The sequence below is a fragment of the Ceratosolen solmsi genome, unplaced genomic scaffold, assembly GCF_000503995.2.
Source record: "Ceratosolen solmsi marchali unplaced genomic scaffold, CerSol_1.0 scaffold4, whole genome shotgun sequence".
NCBI classification, from domain to species: Eukaryota; Metazoa; Arthropoda; class Insecta; order Hymenoptera; family Agaonidae; genus Ceratosolen; species Ceratosolen solmsi.
The window spans coordinates 114,164-137,120 of NW_011948449.1; the positions used below are offsets into that span (position 1 = coordinate 114,164).

Sequence of the window (22,957 nt, forward strand, 5' to 3'; positions counted from 1 at the left end):
ATTCACGGGGGAATAAATGATAATTGCGTGCGTGTTATAAAAGTATTATAATGCCTTGTAACGTCATAGCTTTTCGTGCCTATCTTAATATATGTACGTCCTGATTTATTCACTTGTAAATGTATTTATATTATTCATGACGCGTGGTTACGAGCACATAAATGCCTCGATTAATTTGAGGACAACTTATAGCAACTAATAGCAACTAAATTACAATATGAACAAACATAACGATCGATGGACTGGATGGTAAATTAAAAACAATAAATAACGTTTAAGCCAGTTGCATATAAACTGTTCACTACAAATACAACGATAATCAAATAGTTTGGCGATCGTTGACATTTGTTTTTCATGAAACAATGGATTAGAAAATATCGATATCTGTACATGATAAATAATTTTAGTGGTCGAAAGACGTCTTTTCATCTCAACAAAAGAATAAAGAAAATAAATCGAAATTAAATAAACCAAGTACTTTTGCCTTTTGATGACTTTTCGACTATAATTAATGTGCGAGAGCTTTTTGATAATTCATTAAAGTATACAAGCAGTGGTTGGGTGGCGCTCCCTAGCTGTTTTGGTTCTGAAGCTCCAACGTCGATAAGATAGGGTTCGTCTTAGGTGGGGCAGGCACAATGTGCGCATACTCTCTCGATTCTGCCTTTATGACATGAAATGCATTGCAAGTGGCCGCGGGTGGGCCTATTCTTGTTTTTTTTTTTCAGCAACAAGACATATTCGCGCGAAAGAGAATTGCGCGCGCTTGTGGACTTGATTTTCTCGGAAATCAATGGACAGGTGCCAGCTGCAAGGCTCAAGGTTTCACGGACAGTCTGCAGAAGCGCTTGGTGACGACTTGAACTGACAACGACCCACCCAAACCTTCTGACTAATCCGATACTTTGGTGCGAATATTTCGGCACGTTTTCCGAGTAAGTTTTAAGATATCCTTAGCCGTTATCGTTAATGGGAATCTTATTCTATCGTCTTAATTGACATTGCAATTTTTCTCAATTTTTGTGTAAAGGATATTTTATCCCTAAATTGAGCCTTTAAACGATGATGAGAAGTAAAAAAAATAGAAAAGCACATTATCCTTATAGTCACATTTATGAAAATGCAACGATGCAAATAATCATATTCATTGCTAAATAAAATCATTAACGATTGATAAATATTTCCCCAATAATCAAGTACCAATAAATGTAGAAATTAATTTCAATGTATGATTTTTTTTTCTTACATATATGTCTCTAGCAATTTATCCGTCTAGAAACTTCGAAGTTGCAAACCTTGGATTCAGATCAATGAGAAAAATAGCCGATATATATATATATAATTTAAAAGGCATAAAATGAGAAATAAAGCTGCATGCATCTTCGTCCTTGTATATTCTCTACTTTTTCTTTGACAATGATATTACAAAATATCAACGTATTCGATATTTAAAAATAATTATTAATAATGATACATTCATGCTATACTATTTATATAATATATATACTGCACAACGATGTATATATATATATATATATATATATATATATATATATATATATATATACACGCACGTGCGCGCGCGCGAACACTCAAATAGAATCTACTAAATTCTTCTCAAGATCGAAACTTTTTACGTAAAATTTATGTAATGCACACAGATCTAAGTCGTTTCGGTATTTTGACCAATCACCGGTGTAATGCTTATCTACGAACGTTAAGTAGTTCAAGGACAGAGACCAATGACGGCCAACTGTGGCCAAGGGTGGTTTGTCCAAGGTTATCGGTACCAGAAGCTGATTCGCGGAAGGCACGAATGATTGTCGAACATTTGCGCACGCGCGCGTTCTTTGAATTATCAAAAATAGACAAGATCGCGGCTACGATGGCGATCCCCGTTCGACACCTTTTTTCCGCCCCCAGATATTATTAGTCCAGCGCTGGTTGTACAACTGTGCAGGTCCTCTTCTCCCTCTTCTTACACTTGTTATTGCTGATTCAGGCATGAAGATAATTTGGATAATCGGTGGCCCAGGATGTGGGAAGGGTACGCAGTGTGATCGAATCATAAAAAAATATGGATTCGTTCATCTTAGTAGCGGCGACCTCCTCAGAGATGAGGTGGCAAGTGGAAGCGCGCGTGGCAAAGAACTCCAGAACTTGATGTCCAAAGGTCTCTTTGTTCCTACGGTAATTTTTTATTCTTCTCTATTCTTTATCAAATTAAATTGTACTCTTACACAAATTTCTGAAACAAATTGGCTTTTAGTGGATTTGTATATTTTTTGTACCAATGTAAAAATTCTTTACATTAAGGAAAATAAGATACAAAATCATATACATTTTTTTTCGAAAAATGATTTATATAGCGATCACTTTATCAATTACTTACTTTCTAGTATTCAACATAAAGAATGCTTGTTATGAATAATTTTTTAATAAATCGCTAAATGATATTCTCGTATTAGCTAATAATTCTGTGGCATATGCACCATGTATAATACATTAAATAATTGCATATCATTTTTAATTAAATACACATTAATTTTTTTTTAGGATATAGTACTGGCTTTAATTAAGGAAAAAATTGAGAAAACAAAAGTAGAAAATCCTTCAACTAAAGGAATTCTCATTGATGGATATCCTCGCGAGTTGGAACAAGGACTTCAGTTCGAAAAAGACGCAAGTATCTAAAAAGCCCGATGAATTTTATAAAATTACCATTGCTATGTAAATTTTTTTTTAACGTCCACTGTGTGTATGAGAAAATTGAAGTGTCTGATAAATTAAAAAATATTATATGTAGTCTTACTTGGATATATGCTTGTTTATTGCGTGCATTTCAAATATTTACAGATAGGTGGCCACGTAAATTAGACTGAGATTAAATTTTAAATTATATAAGAAATAATAGAATTTGGGAAAATATCACAAAGTAATTTATCTCAAAAGAATGACACGACTTGATGACATGACACTGATTGCTACTTATTTGTGCCAAAAATATTAAAATAAAATAATGTGATAAAATTTTTAATAATACAATTTTAAATATTATTTATAACATATAAAGTAAATGTATATGTATATATAACATTTATAAACTATAAAAAAAGTAATGTAAAAGAAAACCTATTTACACAAGTCTAATACAGATCTATTCTAAATTCAGCAAATATTTTTTATATTACTTTTCACTAAATCATTTTTTGTGTTTTAATATATATATATATATATATATATATATATATTTCTAGCTTTATTACGTAAATTATATGATTATTAAATTTTTATTATAAATCTTGAAAAAAATTGAATTACTGATATGAAGTATTTGAATTATTTTTCTATTTTACAGGTTTGTCCTGTTGACTCAATTATTTTCTTTGATGCGTCTAATAAAACATTAATCAGTAGACTGCTGGGTCGTGCTGCTGCTGCTACGATTAAAAGAGAAGATGATAATGAAGAAACAATTAAAAAGAGAATAGAGATATTCAATGAAAAAAATGGAAAAATTATCGAACATTATAAAAATAAATGCCTACGCGTAAGCTAATTTTTCTATACAACTAATATATCTAATTAACACGAAAAACTTATCTGATTATTTAAAAAAATTAAATTTAAAATTATTTAAAAATATTTATATGATTTTTTAAATTATTCTTTATAATTTACAATTTTTTAGAATTTATATATTTCTTCATTTTTTATTTTAATAATTTATTGTTTAAAAAAATAATCATTATCCCTTTTTTTTTATTTTCATATAACAATATTATTTAATTTTAACTTATTGCTAATTTCTACAAACAATCTGATTTACAACTAATTTTTATTTTTTTCTACACCAATTGAAATACTATATTTTCACTGATAATTTTGTCTATAATTTTTCGTTGAATATATGTAGGATATATTAAATATTGCTTCAATAATTATAAAATAAACTTAAATAGAATATGTAATGAAATTTAATACCACTGGGGTCTACAAAATTTCAATCTAATCCCTTTAAAAATATTTAAAAATTTTCACATATTTTTTCAGAATTTCGAATTTACATTATACTAAATTTATTTTTATTTTATTTATTTAATACTGAAAAAGCAATTGAAATATAATAAAATTTAGAAAATTAATACTCCTAAAAATTGAAAATATTGAATGTAATTAAAAATAGTTATTATGTTGTTACAGATTAATGCAGAACTTAATGTTGATGAGATTTTTAAACTAGTCTCAGAAGCTTTGGACAAACTATTGGCATAAGAGACAAACTTAAATTAATAAATATGGAAGCTCTTCTTCGCGTTAGTACATTTATGCAGTTAGAAATTCACAAAAATCTATGAAGTTCAATCGAAATAGTAAGAACAAACTCTCAATAAGACATCATCCAATATGATTAGTGTAGCAAAATTGTCTTCATTGCAGAGAAAATTAATATACCTTAATATACATTCTATTACTTCAATAAATCAAATTATTTACATATCACAAATTTATCAATATATAAATAAAATACAATTACTATATTATAATTGAAAATTATTATACAGACATCGTCACATATACACACAATCATTTAAATAGGAATTTGAAAAAAAGGAAATAAATGAAAATAAATTAGCACGGATGTGCATGAAAATATAAAGATAAAACAAGTTTGATGAGCAATTTGTCAATATTAATCAACATCAAATTTTGCCAGAGTGCTTGTTAACTTGTTATTACGTGTAATGTAGCTCGAAAGAGCTCATGCATAATACATCCTGCGGAATACCCGCTCATTTTACAAATCGTTCATTTGTCATATACAATGAAGCTCAGACAAGAATTGCTTATTATTTTAACGAACATTTTTACAATGAATAACTGCAGATGTTGCAGAAATGTAGATTTGCGGTATTCAATGTCGTATAATTTAGTTAAATTTGATGCAAAATCAACTGCATCTGTTATGACAAGACGACGATTCGTTAATGTTTCAAAATGTAAAGATTATGCCGAGGCCAAACAAGCACTTGCCTTCAATTTCGGTAATTTCTTACAAACTTTTGTTCTTATACTACGTGCAATTGCAGATTATTATGTATGTAATCGAATAAGTAAATAGGTAATCATAAATAAGTCATTCCTAGCTTCAGCATTCTATAAGGATTTCATTTCCAAGAAAAATTCATAGATAGATTTACATTAGATTAAATAATTATCTGTAATCATGTGAACTATAATGATAATCGATACTAACAATCGTGGTTCTTTAATTCATTATTTTTTTAATTTGTGCTTACTATATTAAATTGTCATACAAATTTTACATTATAAATTCATACCATAAATATCACGAGAAAATTAATAAATTTTATGTAATATAATTTTTATGTTTAGTGATCGTATTGTAAATGGTATTGTAAAAAAATTCTTTATATTTTGTAATATCAAGTTAAATATTATTTTATTGACGGTAATTTTCAAAACAAAAAAAGCAGCAAATAAAAATAATATTTGGATCAAGTTTTTAATATTGACATCTAATTATTATAAATTTCTCATGTTATAAATATGATTCTATTATTTTTTTATTCATATATAACACAATGAAAATTTATTAAAGTTCTGTCCAATATTAACTTAATAAATATTAATTTGCTGCATTAGTTTATATTATATGAATTTGCGGCATTATTATCGTAAAATAATAATTTCATATTATTTTATAATAATATTTGCATATATAATATTTATATTTTTTAGTATATATATATATTAAGAAACAACTATCACAGGGTATACAATTCTAATCCATTAAATATCTATTAACACATGTAGATAGATAATATTAAGCTCGCGAAACCTAACTCTCATGAAGTAAATCATTTAGTTGTTACTTAATGTAGTATTATACCAAAAGATACCAACACTGATATTATTATTTATTAAAAATAATTTACTTATAATTATATACTTTATAAATATATATATATATATATATATATATATATATATATATATATATATATATATATGAGTTATTAAAAGTCAAAAATAATTATAATAATAATTCGCGAAGAAATATTTAAGAAATTATAAGACAGAACTTTATCTCGTATCTATATTATAAATTCGATTAAATATATAATTAACTAAAATAAACTTTAGTACTTTTTATTATATTTTTATAACTAACATTAAATTCATTATAATGTTTAATCTACAAATAAACACGAGATATTGAAAAGTTCATTTATAAGTATTATATTATTAGAGTTAGTTTATAACGGCAATTTAGCTTTTGCTAAATTATTTACTGCTTTTATTAAATATATTAATTTATGGTATTAATTTAGATTTACAAATATTAGTGTAATTTATTAATTATGTATCAAATTGGTGCAAATAATTTTTTTATATAATTGTTACTTAATATGCAAAATTATGTAAATAATTAAATTAGTGTTGTGATGATTTTTATTGAAAATTAAAAAAATTTAAACAATTCTGAGGAATAACAGTGCACTAAAGCTTATAATTACTAATATTATGCAATACCAGACTAATAAAAATATTTATTAATTTGCTAAAATAAGTCATATTTCTTTATTATAGTTGCAATAAATTTTTTAACCGTATAAGAAATTAATATAGTTGTATTATTTGCATGCTTATAGTGTTATAATCCTTTTTATTTAAAATTAAAACTATGCCCGTTCGTGATTAAAGTGAGATTGACCGGAAATGATTTTTGGGAACCTAATTGCATTTTACTTCATTGTCCGGAGTTAAATGGTCTTCATCAATTGGTAAATATATCGGGTGTTGATTATTACAGTACTTACTCCAATGAAACGTATGGTGGTAAGTATTTCCATAAATATTCGTTGCAATAGACGAAATGTCTAATAATTAAAAACATCCAAAGAAATTTAGATAAAAATAAATGTTCTAGGGAATGTAAGTTTAAATTGCATTGCAAATATTGGGTTGTTCATAGTGTTTACAGAAAAACAAAACTTTACAAATGCTCAAAACTCGTGCCATAAAGTTCAAGGTGTTCTGGCAGACGTGACAAGTGATGCGCGAACTCGTGGTTTAATTTCACTTATAGGTGATAATTTAGTTTTTATTGGCTTGAGTAATAAAGGAAACAGTCGAAATTGGAAAAATGAATTTGGTAAGTACTTGTAATCACGATCTTCACGGCATCTTTGTTATAAAATAGATAACGAATATGCTAGTGTATAATTTTAGTTAATTAATTACACTATACGCGTTCAAAATTGATATTTAAAATATTATTATTCTTCGATTTTTATATTGTACAGATTAAAATAACATTTGAACAAGAAACAGTAGTAGTTCACACTCTAATGTACTCAGTTAATTAAATGTGAACAATTAGTGATGAAATTATGATTGATATAAAATATCAAAAAAAAAAAAAAAAATATATAATTATTTGATTACTTAAAAAATACGTACAAAACAATTAAAAATGTAAGATGCATACATTTTTTCGTGAAATTATTATAAATAACATACAATACTATTCTAGTAGATTTTATTAACATGTCTACAAAGCAATGGATATTTTTACGAATTGAAGTCAACTAGTTTCTTGAGTGAGCGATAAATTTCATTATAAGTAAATCGTTCTTTTACAATACAGAGTATTTAGATAATTGTAGCATTTACTTATAATAGAAACATTAACATAGCATAAGGTAGAAATAAACAAAGAAGGTGTCAGAAAAACATTGTATTTTATACGTTTTATCTCGCACAAAATAGGTATACTTACATGCCATAGAAATTATTAAAAAAATTGATACCATACTACTAATAATAATATTATTTTTTATAATAATAAATATTAATACATACTCTATGCTATGTATTAATTATTTTCGAAACTAAAGCTATTTAAATTTCTTATATCATGTGAAAGCACATATAAAGAATTGAAATTTATACACGAAACAGAAACAGTAAGTAATCTACAGTATTATAGAAGATATCCTAGTATAAGTTGGAATTGTTTGAATAAAAAAAATTGTATTGCGGGATCGAGCGGAAAATTCAATTATAAAGATTCGATAATTATAAGTTATTAATAATTATTAATAAGTTATTAATATTAATAATAATTCGATAAGTTATACTTTTTCATCCTAAAAGCCATTTAGTCTTACCAAAATAATTTTTATAAACAATTAACGAATTTCTATGCTCAATCAATAAATTATATAAGTAATTAAGTACATATAAATTTTTCATTTGTAATTTACACTTTCAAATATAATACGCATAAAACATAATTATAGACATGAATTTATATTTAAGTTATAATTATTATTTAGAGGCTAAGTGCATAATTTATAAAAAAATTTATATTACATGTTTAATGAAAAAAACCTTATGATTTTTCAATAAATATGTAGATATAATTTAGTTATTCGCTGATGAAGCTTATTAAATCAGTCTTCTTTCGGCAAACAACTTTCTTTTCTCGAAGATATACCATTCTTTTTGCAATATAAAGGAAATTAATTTGTTTAAAAAAGTAATTTTATTCTAATATAAATCATAAGTGCTTCTTATATGCTTCTTCAACTGCGTGAATAATTTAGGACGCACTGTTTGATTTGAAGGTAATGCACTATCATGTTTTGATTATCGCGCCTGGGATTCTGGAGAGCCTTCGCATTCACGGGGTTGCGTCGGGTTGGCCCAGATAACGCGGAAACGCAATCCTGTTTGGAAAGTCATTCCCTGCAATGCCGAGCTCCCGTTCATTTGCGAAATTCCCCATTCGCAGCATAAAACAAAACGTTTAACTCATATGAAGTGATAGGGCAGACGGTAAGAAATAAACAAGTGCATTCAGAATTCCTTAATTTATAAAGAAAAAAGTTTGTGTATACTTCAATGAATTAGTCATATTTACAATTACGAAATACATAAGTCACGTCTTTTGAACGTGTAACATCACGAAAAGCAAGAGAAAAAATAATATTTCATTTGTTACCAACACACGCGCCTTTATTATGTACATACATTTATTGATTCTCTCTCACACGCACTCATAATCGAGCGTTATATTTTTATACTCTGCTTTTACAGATTTAGGACACATCTCGGAAGCAACAAACACAAGCAAACACGTTTCTTTCGTCTTTCTTTCTATTCAAGCTAAATTTTGTTCCGAGTTCAAAGATATTTTGCATTTTTTCTTGTTTTCAGACAATCTCTTAATAAATTGTACTCACGTCCGACTTATATTGATAATAAGAATTTTATCGATGAGCTATCACTTGCGTACACCATATTCTTTTCCTATCTGTTTTTTTCTTTTATATAATAATCATGAAAATACTGTCAGTGATTATGTAATATCTTACAGATAACTATTGGAAGCATTAATTTGTTGTAGTCTGGACTACTCTTCATGCGTCCAATTGGCTTATCGATTCACAACATAAATTTTACAAATAAAAAATTTTTTTTTCTTCTTTCACACAATAAAATATATGACAATCCTTTTTCTTATAAACTATCCTACAATGGTTTTTAACACATTCATTCTCACAAAGATGGACCTTTTTCAATGTTTATCAAAACATTACATACAATATTGTAAATATAAGATTTTAAAATCTTATAGAAACAAAAGTAATATAAAAAGCAGATAGCAAATCGATTAAGTATAAAAATAATTGCAAAAGGACCATTTTTTATTAATTACATTCTGTTGTGTGCTAATGGATAGTACTATAGTTGTATTCCATTTTTGCGTAACAATAAAGCTAACGTGCCTCAAAATAAATGCATCGCTCCACGCATTTATATTTTCTAATTACTTTTGATCGTTTTAAATTGATAAAAATCGTTTGATTATTTCAGTGCTTTCGCGGGTAACTATATAAAAGTATAAAATGATCAATTCCGGATACGTGATTATGAGATTTGGTCGGATAGTTCCCCTCTTCAGACTATAATATCGAGCTGAGCTGCTCGAGTGTTGCGTTTTCTAAATTTTTCTTTTAACTGAATTTTTGGATTTTGATTAAAAGATAAATCTTATTCCGCGAAACGCAACTGATAAATTTTTGCTTCTTACATAGATTTTTATACTTCGTATCAATGATTTTAACTATACCTATGCACAAATTCGCTTGCAGATTTAATACCTATTCAATGATTTCTGTAAGTACACGATTGCCCATTAAGGTACAAAGCGACTGTTTAATGTTAAAAAATAATTTTCCATTATAATGATTCGATTATTAGCACAGATACACAAATTTTAGTTTTATTAAAAATATATCAATATATTGTTTTATGAAGCAAAAATGCCGATTTTCAAGAATTTGTGCTTTTGTTTTTTTTTTAAATTCATAAAATAATAATATAATGAATAAAAACCAGGATATTAATGATTATGACATCATATCGATATTATGATATACTCTAATCACTGGTTGCTTTCGTAACAATGATAATAGATTACATACTATTAAAATTTATTGGCACAGTTGAGTTATTTTAAACTCAACACTATCATAAAACATAATTTTCATAAAGTTACACAACTTAGATTTTGTTTTTTAAGTACGTAAAAAACTAGTTTCAACGGCATTTAAAACTAAACAGTAAATTATGAAAATGTCAATATCGAGATGCTAAGAAGATCTTCTCAAATTTTTATTACATATACATCATAGGCCTATGAATGTTAAGTGGAATGTTAAAAGTAATATCGTTGTGATGTTTCAGTCTGTTAAATAATGAGTTCAAATCGAAATATAAATCAATAAGACCTGCAATATCATTGTCATTATTAAAAATGTAGATAAATGTAGAGAAATTGTGAAATTATCATAAATTAATCTTTATCACTCGTGTTAACTAAAGGAGTCAATTGTTCTGAAAGTTGGTTAACTTTTCTTTGAAGAACAGCCTGATTTTCTTCTAATACTGCAATCTAATAAAAGAAAAATTTTTTTATCACAATTATTGTAATGATATATTCTTAGTAATGTAATAATGAAGCATGTTTTTTAACAAATACCCTTTCTAACAATTGACTATAAAGATGATATGGGACAAAAGCAGATAGATTTGATACGGGCGATGAAGCAGATTGTTCGGATGGCGGGCTAGATTCTGCTCTATGTGGCTTCTCTTTATCTTTATCCTTATCCTTCAATTTGGTGTACTCTACATCTAAATCTGGTTTCAATATGACATCAGCATTATTTGAATATGATGGTATCCTATTAAAAATTGTATAAAATTAATTTTTACACACATAAATGTCCCAATATATAAACAATCTTTTTCAAAATTTACCAGGATAATATTCGTTCTTTTTTAGTCTCTACCTTCTCTGGTCGATCTGTACTCATCTTTCTTCTTTCCATTTGATTTAATTTAAGTTCTTCTACCTAAAATATTCATATAAATATATTTAAATATATTTTTTTAATTATTTTATAAGATTTTGATAAATGAAAATATACCCATGGAGCTATACGTTTAGATTTAGCAACCGTTCCATCACTTTCATCATCTTTAGTTGCTGCTTCCAAAACATCCAAACTCCCATTTGTCATATTTTCCTCCTATTATTTTAATTTTAAATATAATTATCTGAATAAATCCAATCATTTCTTATAAATTAAAGTAAAAATTCATTTAAATAAAATAATCACCGTTAACAATATTAAAGCATTATTGGTACTACTTATTGTTGTGGGAGTAGTAGCTATATTGTGATGCCTCAAATGTTGTGTTGATGGTAATCTTCGACGTGGAGCTTTAGCTCTTGATGCTGTTAAATGTGACAAAGGAGCACCTTCTCCTCTTTCCACTTCATCTAATTCTTCTCCTAAGCCAATACCTGTACTTCCATTTCCATTATTATTACTGCTATTATCACTTACTAAACGTTTTAAGCTAGAAATTAGAGCATTAGTTGTTTTTTTCTCTACAGAACTTCCAGATAAGGATGAGAATGCGGATGTAACTTTTTTTACAGCTGCATCAGTGGAAGGATTTCGTGTGTCTAAACTTTTTCGAATATTAGCAGTCTCCTTTCTTTTTCCAGCTTGATATTTTTTCGTTGGTTTTGATGTTGAAACTTGATTTACTTGATTATCTGCGAATTGATCATTTTTTAATGTCAATAGTTCTACAAAATTATCAGGGAAGAGACCAATTTGTCCCTTCAATTCGCCTTTCCACCATCCTTTATCGGGTGCATCTTTTGATATTAACGTAATAATATCACCATCAGCGATTGTAATTTCATCTTCATTCGCTGCTTCATAAGGAAATAATACTCTACACAATTCCTTCTTATCTTTATTTCTTTCTGTCTCCTCAGGAACTGGTGAAGAAACGAAATTTGAAGGAAAAACTCCAGTTCTACCTTTGATACGTCCTCTCCACCATCCTTCTTCAACTTCACCTAAATACTCTATAGCTTCATCAGGAATTAGTTTAAGTTCATCATCATTACAAGGTTCGTAACTAAAAAGTACTTTACAGTATTTTCTTCCAGAACCATTACGCAGAGTGACTTCATCTTGCTTCACAACTTTCTCCGCATTATTTCTAGCTCCACCTAAAGGCTCCAGAACCTTAACATTTTAAGAATTTAGACACAAATGTAAACATCTATATGTAATATAAAGCAAAATGCAAATAAAACAAAAATGGGCCTACTTTGACAAAATTATCAGGAAACATTCCACGCTTATCTCTTAAAGTGCCCTCCCACCATCCTCCAGTTGACACTTTAATGTCTTTTATAATATCACCCTTGCGTATAGTTAATTCATCCGATTGCTGAGCTTTATAATTATATTCTACCAGTGCCTCCATTTCTTGCTTAAATTATTTTATGTCTTTCACTCTATCGCACCTGTAACAAGTGAAAAAGGCACTTTGAATACGTTATCAGAATAATTGAAAACTATGATTCATATAAAATTATCTAACACTACTCCGGCTGATCTAGTGTGCTGAATAAATTTACCTGACGTTACATCCAAAGTGAATAAAACGCTGATTAAAGAAAAAGCGCTGAAAATAAATACATAGTTATAAGTGCAGATGAGTTTGAGACGTATGAGAGATGCGAAAGAAGTCGAGGAAAATAGTCAGCCCGGCAACCGAAGCTTCTTGGATCATTGTGCTGGCCAAAAAATGACGAGATAGCCTCTAATGGCACTCAAGCTCGCGTAGACGTATCGCGAGATACATTGAAAGTTATGAGTTTCGCGTTCAGCTCCGAGGCTCACGGAGTTTAAGTTCTTCCGCGAAACCGGTGCGAATTTCACATTCCTTCTATTATTGCGGATAATGATGAATTTAGGCGTATCCCAAGCTGCTTTGACAGCAGCATAAATGTCGCTGACGCCATCTTGAATCAAGTTTTCACTCACCTTTGCCAACGTATGGTCATGTACACATCGTGCACGCTTCGTACACCTTCCACGTATGATGCATTTGTATATTTATATTTCTACATGCATCCACTTGTATGTCACTGATACGTTACCTTACACTATTCAACACATGTCGCCGAAAGAACTAGAGATACGACCATTGCAAGAGAATTAGGTGGGGAACCGGATTTGTTGGGGGTGGGGAAGAAAAGATAACCAAAGAAACTTGTTAAAATGCTTTAGTAAAAGAGGATTGTTCAATTAAATGAAAAAAGAGCATGTAAAATAATAAATTTGTAATGTTAGTTGAATAAGTTCTAGTTTCACGATACACAATGATCGAAAAAAAAAGTGAACTCTCGTCTAGTTTGCAAGCTGTTTTATCCTTGCAATAATAAAAGAAAAAAACAGGATCATAGAGATACAAATCTACATATGCAAGTTGAGTCATTGCACTAAAATAACAAAAGGTGTTTTTTACAGAAATATAATACGCACATACTTATCTATTTTGACTCTGCCAAGTGTCTACGTACGCTATAGTAAATAAGTGCCTACTTATATTTAAAATACTAAATACGCATTTTTAATTTCTATTCTGAATCTTCCTTGTTTTTAATCATTCGATTTTACACAAATTTCTATAATAATGATCTATACAAAACAATTTTAGCACTATTTAAAATTTTATTTCGATATAAAAATAATAAAATAAAATATAACAGAATAAGCTTCCCATTAATTCATGGATTTAATTACATTTTAAGTTCAGCTAAGAGAATTCAGTTTTAAAAGCTGTTTATAATTAGTGAAGCTTTATTCTAATTTTAATGTAAGCTGTGATATCTCGAATATTAACTTTTTAGTAAAATATTAAATAGAATAAGCATATTCTTAACATATTTCTATTTAAAATAATTTTATTTATTACTTTTTATGAATTGTTTTATTAAATCTAAATCAACTGTGTTAATTTACCAGCTATTATTTTGAATATTAAAAGAAAATAAGTGATAATTATAAATAATTTGATTATTGAAGTTTGACCTACATTTTATAAAGTAAACAGTAATATTAAATAAAACTAACATTTGTGTAACTGCATGCAGTAACTGTTACATATTATTTAATAAATTGATAATTCGGTAAATGGTTATTATATATCGTATATATAGTATAAAATCAGCATAGATCGTCAAATAAATTATCGCCTCTAGCCGCAGTTTTAAGTAAAATTTGAAAACATTAGTATATCAAGTAAAGAAATGCTAGTAGGAGCAAACATTTATAACGTTTATATAGTACATCTTTTATAATATTATTTATAGCATAAAATGATGGGAATGACAAAATCGCTTCATATTTTCAATTAGTGCTACAAGTAATAATAATTATTCGTCAATTAAATATACTGTAAATTAAAGTACATTGTAATTTATAAGACAGTTTGCAAATTACTATCAGTATTATCATTATTAATATAAAATGTCGATTTTAATATTGTTTTTTAATGTGAAATCTTAATAACGTCAAATTTTTCAAAAATAAACGAAAAAAAAATTAACACAACACAATATGTATATAGGAAGTTAATAGTTAATTAATTATTTGAAATCATTTTAAAAAGAATTTCCGATTAAATATAAACAGAAAACTATTTAAAATTTTCCCAAATTTAATATTCTTTAAAGGAATAGAATTAATGTACTATTAAATGCACTTTAACAATGTCGTACATGCGTTTGCGATATCAAGTATTTAAACAATTTAAATTATATTATTATTAAGAAATCTGATTCGTAGAAGTATATCCGTAGTGTATTCGCATATAGTATATAGTATTCAATTCTTTATAAAATCTAGATAAATTTGAAATCTCTTTCAAAAACACTGTCACAACTTTAATGTACATGAAGCTAAACATATTTAACAAAAATATTATATTTTCTCTATTACATTTAATAATAATTATAATTGTTACAATTAGCCTTTAATTAAATTTAAACTTATATATAAATATCTAAACAGAATGCTTAAAAAGAAAAAATGTAGTAATTGTTTTATACAAATGTACATAGGAAATCCAATATTTATATTTATTTATCCATTATTTTTTAACCATAATAATTATTCAAACATTCCAGTTAGTCGTATCGAACTTTTCATTATTTAAATCAAAGCTTAAAAGAAGTTTTTAATTATGAGACTAACATTTCAAACATCTATGCTCTAACATCATATCGTTTATAAAAACATTTCTTTTTCAAGCGTGCATAAAGAAAGTAGATTAGCTGCAGTAGATATATATATATATATATATATATATATATATATATATATATATATTAGAAAAACAAAAATACTTATCAGCGCACAAATATTTGGAACTTTTTTCATTACATTATACACGCGATAATAAAGTTTTTATTAGAACAATAATTTTATTACTATATAAAAAAATTAAGTAAATATAAATTCAATATTGTTAATTTAATACGTTAATTAGGCATTTGTATAGAAATTATAAAACAGACTAAAACAGATTATAAAAGAGAAATTTTCACTTATTAAAATAACATATCGTTCAAGGTCGAACATATATTATACTCGACTTATTTTCCACGTTTCCATTTCTTCGAATGTCATTACTTACAAAAGATTTTATTTGTATTTACTACAATATCTGTATTTGATAATTTAAACATAAAGTTACAAAAAAAAAAAGCACGGGCTCGTCCGGGATTTGAACCCGGGACCTCTCGCACCCTAAGCGAGAATCATACCCCTAGACCAACGAGCCTCATTCGAGATAAAATATTTTTTGTGGTTACACGGCTAGGCTAATATAATTAATTTTAATAAATTGAATATAATATTTATGAATATGTCACTCGTAATGGAACATTAAATATATCAGTTAAATCTACAAATAGTACGATTTGAATAGGTTATGAACGAATCTACATAAAAAAAAACATCTAAAGAATCTGTATTTCTCATCTGTTCATGATCTGTTCATTATATACGCTTTCTAAAATTAGATTTATTATAGCAAAATAAAATGAAAATAAAAAAATAAGATAAAAAAACCGATGAAAAATTAAAATCAGCTAGATTGTACAAATAAAAGTAGATTGATTAAATAAAAGCTCCCATAACAGTGGCTATATTGCACTTAAAAACTAATATTTCAATGCTTCATACACTTATAAAAATCGTTTTATATAGATGCCATATCTTGAAAATATTTAGATCGAGAACAAATGTCTTATATATTAATTTCATCAATTAGTTTTACACACTATAATATAAAACTTGTAATAATTATTTATTTGTATATGCAGATAAATAACAGAAAGATTATCAAAATATACGAATGTAAACTATAATAAAATTAAAGGAAATAAATGTGATGTTTGTGACATATAAATAATGATTTTATGATTTAATAATAATTAAAATTTTTAATACAATGATTAATTAGGATTTATAGTTAATAATATAGTAAATATAAATAAAATTGAATTTTTTGTTAAATAAAAATTACATATTTCATATAATTTCATATAATGCCGCACATTTACTTTGAAGTTTTCCTAAAACAAGAAAATTAGTTTTCTATTTTTACTTTTACATGTTATATTGTTTCATGTAATTAATTTAATATTCTGATCTCACTGATTCATATTCTATCTTTGTTTTCACATCTTATATAGTTATCTATAGTGGACTATTTCTGACGAACATCATTCACTAAATGGTTCCAAAGACTCAATTTTTGGTCCCATTTAAACGAGTCTTCATTCTAACAAAATTGTCAAGAAATATTATCCCATTTCATTCACACTCGAATTTGAATCATGATAAGACACATTGAAGCAAAATACATAGATGGTAATAAACCAATAGCTGCAAATAAAAAATTAAACTTACTAATTATTTAAACGGAATTTACAATATTAATCTATGTCTAAATATTATATAAAAACATATCTAATTGTATTAAATTAAAGATTTTTAATATTGAAATGCAAGTTTTTCATTTAACTGAATCACTTTTCCTGTAATGATGCAATTTCTTGTTTTGCCCAACGTAACCTTTTTCAAATTATTATAAACAATATAAACAAAGTATTTCCATTTTCATTTTGTTAGTCTGGCATGTGTAGATAATATGTATATGTAAACTACAATTCAAATTTCGTATAGCACAACGGTAACAAACGTGATAACGTCTTTCTTATTCTTTTATAACCTTTAACATTGTATATTTTGATAATTATTAAATTTACTATTTTTCGGTATTAATGAATTTATATTATATTAGTTGTAAATATTATTATGACTAACTACGCCACGGATAAACAAGAGCGTTATTTTTTTTACAATAGTCTAGCAATTCTGTTAAAAGCTGTCGAGGGCGAACGTACAATTGTTGATTTACGTAATGAAGCATCGATTTATGGTATCATAGAACAAGCCGACGGGTGAGATTTAATTATAACAATTACAATAAAGAAACCGGGCATAAATAAATAAATAGAAATTATTATACAAACTTATTAACATATATTTGATTATACCAACTCAGAATTCCATTCTAAATAATTATTTTATGACATCATTTAATTTATTATTTTTATAAATTAATGTAAATATAATTTCAGATTTATGAATATTATTATGAAGGATAGTATATTTATTGATCCGAGAGGTGATAAATTCTCGTATGAAATTTTTTTTATTCATGCACGAAATATCCGTTATGTACATATTCCCACACATGTGAGTATTTTTAATCAAACTCTATGTCAAATATATTATATACCTAAGAAAATTAAACATCAGATATTATTCATACAGTAATTGCTATACTTTAAGAGTATTAAACGTAGGTTACAAAAAGTAATTTTATGAAATGTTGTAATATAAATATTAAATACATGATTTATTATAATTCAAGTCAATTTTTTCATATAGAATATATATCGTAAAAAGTATATTCTTTATATTTAATGTTAAGAATATAATTTTTTGGAAAAACTTATATTCTGAGTCTCTTAAAGAATAAATGAGGATTTATAGATTTATTCTTATAGAAATACATTCCATTAAAAAAAACTTATAAAATATAAAATCGTATTAAGGAAATGAATTTTAAAAGATTATTAAAATCATTATTATATCCATTTTATAATTTCTTGTAAACTAAATTAAAACATAATTTATATATTGTTATGAAAGAAAAATTAATAATTAAGAATTAGAATATTAATTAATCCTACATTATTTTATTTCATTATATATATTATTTTTATTAGAATAGTTTTCTAAGGTGCATAATACAAATATTTTATCAAATATAATAAATGAGTATTATTAAAGATTATTGGAAGACAGAATTATAAAGCATTGATTAATGTTTATTCTTTAATATAAATAATGATAAAAATATTATAATTTAATAGATTAAAGTTAAAATCTTTTGATTAGTTTGAATTTTATTTATTTTTTATTTTTGTTTTGTCTTTACCATATAATATATTAAAAATAAAAAATCAAGTATAAAAAATTATTATTAAATAAATATGTATATAAAATAGAAAAATGAACTATAAATACGATATGTTCTCAATAATTGATTTTTCATATATTCTAGATACGAATTGTACCATCCATTAAAGAACAATTAAAAAAATTGGGTCGACCACGCATGACAGAATTTCCTAGAACATTCAAATCCAAACGAGCTGAAAAAAATCAAGCTTTAGATATGGCTGCTGTTAATAAGATATTGGAAAATAAAGAAGAAAATAAGTCTAATCCTAGTGGAAGTAATACATAATACTGAATTTCATTTAATTTATATTTCATTTTGATATATATATATAAATAGAAAATTAAGATAAAGATTAAATTTATTGAATAAAATAAAAATATTTATGATTTTCGAAAAAAATAATAAATAATTTTTTTATAAAATATTCTTGCTTATTGAAGTTGTACAATAAAAGTAATATTTACAATATTTACATATTTTTGTATTGAACATAAAATTTATGAAATACATTATAGATTATAATTCTAATAAACTTTATAAAAGGATAAATAGCGATCAATCAGATTAAGATAAATTATTTAAAATAGATTTATTATGTAAGGATTTTTATTAAATCAAATATCAATATAAAAACATCGAGAATCATATATGGACAATTACGTTGTAGATATTATTCAATAATAATATATGTATATTTTAGTTTAAAAATGTATATATTCAAATAGTCATCTTTTAAATAGAGGAGATCAATATACATAGATTTTGTATTACTAATAAAATTAGTATTGTATTTTATTATTCGATGTTCCAATTATTAAAAAATATATTGGATACATCATTATTTTTGTTTCAGCAAATGAAAATTAATTGAAAATTAAGAAATCCCAAATAAGCGTTAATTAAAGGTAATATTAATTAAAAGAATATAATATTTAAGATAAATGAATGAAAATGATACTGTATATACAAGAAAATAAATTTGTATTTATAATGTTAAAAAAATTATTGACATATAATTAGATATATGAATTAGTTATTTTTTGTAAGTTATTTAAATGTACAAAGACCAAATGTGTAATTAAAAATAAAATTATAAAACTACAAATTGCATAATATGTTATATTAAAAGTATCTTGTATACATTACAATACTTAACTGACGATAAACTAGCAATGCTCATATAAAAATATAGAAAAAATAATTTTGTATCTAAATCTGGTTTATGGGAATAAGAATGTAAAAATTGAATACTGCTTGAATAATTAAATTTCCTTGCACGTAGGTAAACAATTTTTGTTCTAAGTTAAATTTTAAACTTTTAAATAAAAATAATTTATAAGTATATTTAAAAATTAGTTTTAAAACTAAAATTAACACACAGAAATACATGCTTTTATTAACTAAATAAAACAATAATAAAATGTTTTATTGATTTTATACTTATAACAATTTCAATTCTAGTTGAAGTAATTTGCTAATGAGTTTTAGACAATATAAATTATTTATTTACATTAGAATTTCTATTATGAAAAGTATCATTTTTAAAGATAAATGTTAATATATAAATTATTAAGCATTTAAAGTTTTTATAAAATTTCATAGTATAAACTTATTTGTTTAATGATTTTATTTAAAAATTTGTAACTCATAAAAAAGTAAAAGGAAACAATTTTATAATTTCATAAATTCTACTGAATATAATTTGAATGTCGTATTTAGAAAATTGTAATAAATTAGATAAAAATATTTCATTTATTGTAATGGTTCTGATACACAAAATATGTTAACCAGCCTTGGTAATCCCATTGTTGAAGTTTAATGAAAGACACTGGTATTACTGTAAAGAGGGCGCTCAATATTAAAAATCTAAAATTTGAAAGAATTTACAAAGCTTTTTAATTATTTATACATATACATATTTTATTTATTTTTTGCAAGCTGTACGTTTTCGGAACAATATGGTTTGAAAGAACAGTTATACAAAAAGGTATCTAAGTTAGGTAAAAATAAATTATAAAATTATTTTGATACATTAGGCACTTTCCTTAGCCGAGTTGAATTTGGTCTGCTGCTTCTTATTTGAGTCGTACATTATGGAATAAGACGTATAAAATACACCAAAAAGCAGGATTGCTCGAGGTAGGAGAATTCAAAATATTGTTCAATTAAAATTCAATAGTTACAATATTTAATCATAGAACGGCTTGTGTTGAAGTCATGGAAAATTCCCGAAATCCTTTTTTACGCTTTATGAATTCTTTGTATTATGTGCTTGATGCGCCTGTAACCTTTTTCAGAGGTAACGTAAATTATTATGTATTATCTAATAAAAATTTTATTTTGCTTATGATATTAAGTACTAATATCTATATTTGTTGCATAAATTTCTGAAAATTTAAAAATTTACCTTTAGAAAAAATTATTGAGCCTAATCAGAAGAAATATCCATACTATCACCAAAAATTTAGACGAGTGCCAACCATTGACGAATGCTATACTGATGATTATGTTTGTAGATACGAGGCAAATCAGCAATTTCTTCGAGACAAGTACATTTTTAAATAAATGAACCCTTATTACATACATGTAATTAAAATTGTAACGTATTTATTATTTTCATGTTTTTAGGGACGTTGAAAATGAGATTTTATCTATTTTAAGACAACGCTATGAGCATTGTAATAACGAAGATCCAAATCAAAGAGGAGAAGAAAAGTGTGAAAGTATGTACGAATATTATAAAGATGCTGCCGCTGCATGGTTTGCAAAATGTAAATCAACATATTTCTTTCTTATTAAATTGTAAATATTATTTTTAATTTTCCATTCATTTAAAAAAAATGCATTCTTATACTAAAGATGGTGATCTTGGTCCAAAACCTCATGTTGTGCATGCTTTTATGAAACAGAAACACCGGATGGTGTGGGAACGTAGACATGGGCCAGTTGGTTCAGGATACAAACCAGAATATAAGATTAAACCCGATGATTAGTTAATTTTCATTAATATTTATTAATAAAAATTAATAATTATTAAGTTTATTAGATAAATAAAATAGTTGTGTAGAATAATTGTATTATTAAACACATTATTGTATATTTTTTCCTTCAAATAAATTAGTTATATAAACAATTAATAATAAAAGAACAAACTCTTTGGAACAAAAATTTTTATTTTATTCTTTCTATTATAAGATACAATGTATACATATAAAAATATCTAAACTATCGCGTTCAGCTTGGACTATTATTGATACGTATTTTCTGATGTATTTCAATTTATACTAAATATTTCACAATATGTTCATTGCTACGATTATCGAAAAATAAAATGTATTTTAATAAAATTCGTATGTATGTTGCCATTTCTGAATTACATTAGTCTTAATTTAAAAGAATATTTATTTATCAATAAAATTAGAGACTCCTTAGCGGCAATATAATTACGAATTTTATAAAAGATTCGGTAAAATCGCAGCTTACAAATTAGTTAAATCGTTTATAGACTTATTAAGATTAAAATACTTAACAAATACGAAACATTCAACAAATCATATGGTAATAAATAAATAAACGTGATTGTAGCGATAAGAATTTTCCTATTAGAATATATGTTATTTTTAAGATTTGTCTAAAGCTTAGTAAAGTCTACACTTAGTAAACGAAATAAATCAAATTAAAATAAATTTTGTACGACTTTCATTATTTAATAAAGACTTAACATTGAAATTCATGGAATTATTCAGAGATATTCCGTAATTTATAATTTTAATAAATTAAAAAACTTAATAAAATGTTATTTTAAAATTTGTATAAAATATCTTGTAATTAGTTAATTTCGATTTTCAAAACCTTTACATTCCTTTCTTAGTAATAATGCAACGTAGTAAATTTAATGTATTTCAGAGATTTTCTAATTATTTTGATGTCTTGTCAA

The 22,957-nt window shown here is 25.6% G+C and overlaps 5 protein-coding genes and 1 non-coding gene across 7 annotated transcripts; 4 read left to right on the plus strand and 2 right to left on the minus strand.

Moving 5' to 3' along the window:
- The first annotated feature begins 462 nt into the window (after positions 1-462).
- Ak1 (Adenylate kinase 1) lies at positions 463-4,387 on the plus strand. Its single transcript, XM_011504833.1, has 5 exons — positions 463-935; positions 2,003-2,190; positions 2,557-2,682; positions 3,359-3,550; positions 4,204-4,387. The coding sequence occupies exons 2-5, from the start codon at positions 2,005-2,007 to the stop codon at positions 4,273-4,275; spliced, it is 576 nt and encodes a 191-aa protein (XP_011503135.1). The 5' UTR covers positions 463-935; positions 2,003-2,004; the 3' UTR covers positions 4,276-4,387.
- Positions 4,388-4,537: 150 nt separating this feature from the next.
- LOC105366481 (uncharacterized) lies at positions 4,538-9,667 on the plus strand. Its single transcript, XM_011504939.1, has 4 exons — positions 4,538-5,120; positions 6,730-6,864; positions 6,956-7,180; positions 8,658-9,667. The coding sequence occupies exons 1-4, from the start codon at positions 4,826-4,828 to the stop codon at positions 8,855-8,857; spliced, it is 855 nt and encodes a 284-aa protein (XP_011503241.1). The 5' UTR covers positions 4,538-4,825; the 3' UTR covers positions 8,858-9,667.
- A 1,206-nt stretch (positions 9,668-10,873) lies between these two features.
- On the minus strand, positions 10,874-13,845 carry LOC105366399 (CD2-associated protein). Of its 2 annotated transcripts, none has more exons than XM_011504835.1 (7): positions 13,458-13,845; positions 12,736-12,934; positions 11,721-12,650; positions 11,529-11,630; positions 11,359-11,453; positions 11,078-11,282; positions 10,874-10,990 (listed from the first exon to the last, which is right to left on the minus strand). In XM_011504835.1, exons 2-7 carry the CDS (start codon positions 12,892-12,894, stop codon positions 10,892-10,894), a joined length of 1,590 nt encoding a protein of 529 aa, XP_011503137.1. In that variant the 5' UTR covers positions 12,895-12,934; positions 13,458-13,845; the 3' UTR covers positions 10,874-10,891. The 2 variants fall into 2 exon arrangements, with proteins under 2 accessions (XP_011503137.1, XP_011503136.1); XM_011504834.1 differs by having other exon boundaries at positions 13,110-13,845.
- A 2,343-nt stretch (positions 13,846-16,188) lies between these two features.
- TRNAP-AGG (transfer RNA proline (anticodon AGG)) lies at positions 16,189-16,260 on the minus strand. Its single transcript has one exon. It is a non-coding gene; the product is annotated as a tRNA-Pro (tRNA).
- A 1,275-nt stretch (positions 16,261-17,535) lies between these two features.
- LOC105366400 (U7 snRNA-associated Sm-like protein LSm10) lies at positions 17,536-19,339 on the plus strand. Its single transcript, XM_011504836.1, has 3 exons — positions 17,536-17,947; positions 18,128-18,245; positions 19,120-19,339. Exons 1-3 carry the CDS (start codon positions 17,802-17,804, stop codon positions 19,303-19,305), a joined length of 450 nt encoding a protein of 149 aa, XP_011503138.1. The 5' UTR covers positions 17,536-17,801; the 3' UTR covers positions 19,306-19,339.
- A 1,607-nt stretch (positions 19,340-20,946) lies between these two features.
- ND-PDSW (NADH dehydrogenase (ubiquinone) PDSW subunit) lies at positions 20,947-22,052 on the plus strand. Its single transcript, XM_011504837.1, has 5 exons — positions 20,947-21,159; positions 21,219-21,319; positions 21,434-21,569; positions 21,649-21,791; positions 21,880-22,052. Exons 2-5 carry the CDS (start codon positions 21,238-21,240, stop codon positions 22,011-22,013), a joined length of 495 nt encoding a protein of 164 aa, XP_011503139.1. The 5' UTR covers positions 20,947-21,159; positions 21,219-21,237; the 3' UTR covers positions 22,014-22,052.
- The last annotated feature ends 905 nt before the right edge of the window (positions 22,053-22,957 follow it).

Bases quoted from the DNA above. Each gene is read 5' to 3' on its own strand.
- Ak1 (XM_011504833.1), top strand. From the start codon at position 2,005: ATGAAGATAATTTGGATAATCGGTGGCCCAGGATGTGGGAAGGGTACG. The intron at 2,191-2,556 runs GTAATTTTTTAT...ATTTTTTTTTAG, and splicing joins AAGGTCTCTTTGTTCCTACG to GATATAGTACTGGCTTTAAT. The intron at 3,551-4,203 runs GTAAGCTAATTT...ATGTTGTTACAG, and splicing joins ATAAAAATAAATGCCTACGC to ATTAATGCAGAACTTAATGT.
- LOC105366481 (XM_011504939.1), top strand. From the start codon at position 4,826: ATGAAGCTCAGACAAGAATTGCTTATTATTTTAACGAACATTTTTACA. The intron at 5,121-6,729 runs AGGTAATCATAA...TCGTGATTAAAG, and splicing joins ATGTAATCGAATAAGTAAAT to TGAGATTGACCGGAAATGAT. The intron at 7,181-8,657 runs GTAAGTACTTGT...TTTGATTTGAAG, and splicing joins AAATTGGAAAAATGAATTTG to GTAATGCACTATCATGTTTT.
- LOC105366399 (XM_011504835.1), bottom strand. From the start codon at position 12,894: ATGGAGGCACTGGTAGAATATAATTATAAAGCTCAGCAATCGGATGAA. The intron at 12,651-12,735 runs GTAGGCCCATTT...TAAAATGTTAAG, and splicing joins TTCCTGATAATTTTGTCAAA to GTTCTGGAGCCTTTAGGTGG. The intron at 11,454-11,528 runs GTATATTTTCAT...TGAATATTTTAG, and splicing joins CTAAACGTATAGCTCCATGG to GTAGAAGAACTTAAATTAAA.
- LOC105366400 (XM_011504836.1), top strand. From the start codon at position 17,802: ATGACTAACTACGCCACGGATAAACAAGAGCGTTATTTTTTTTACAAT. The intron at 17,948-18,127 runs GTGAGATTTAAT...ATATAATTTCAG, and splicing joins ATCATAGAACAAGCCGACGG to ATTTATGAATATTATTATGA. The intron at 18,246-19,119 runs GTGAGTATTTTT...CATATATTCTAG, and splicing joins ATGTACATATTCCCACACAT to ATACGAATTGTACCATCCAT.
- ND-PDSW (XM_011504837.1), top strand. From the start codon at position 21,238: ATGGAAAATTCCCGAAATCCTTTTTTACGCTTTATGAATTCTTTGTAT. The intron at 21,320-21,433 runs GTAACGTAAATT...ATTTACCTTTAG, and splicing joins GCCTGTAACCTTTTTCAGAG to AAAAAATTATTGAGCCTAAT. The intron at 21,570-21,648 runs GTACATTTTTAA...TCATGTTTTTAG, and splicing joins CAGCAATTTCTTCGAGACAA to GGACGTTGAAAATGAGATTT.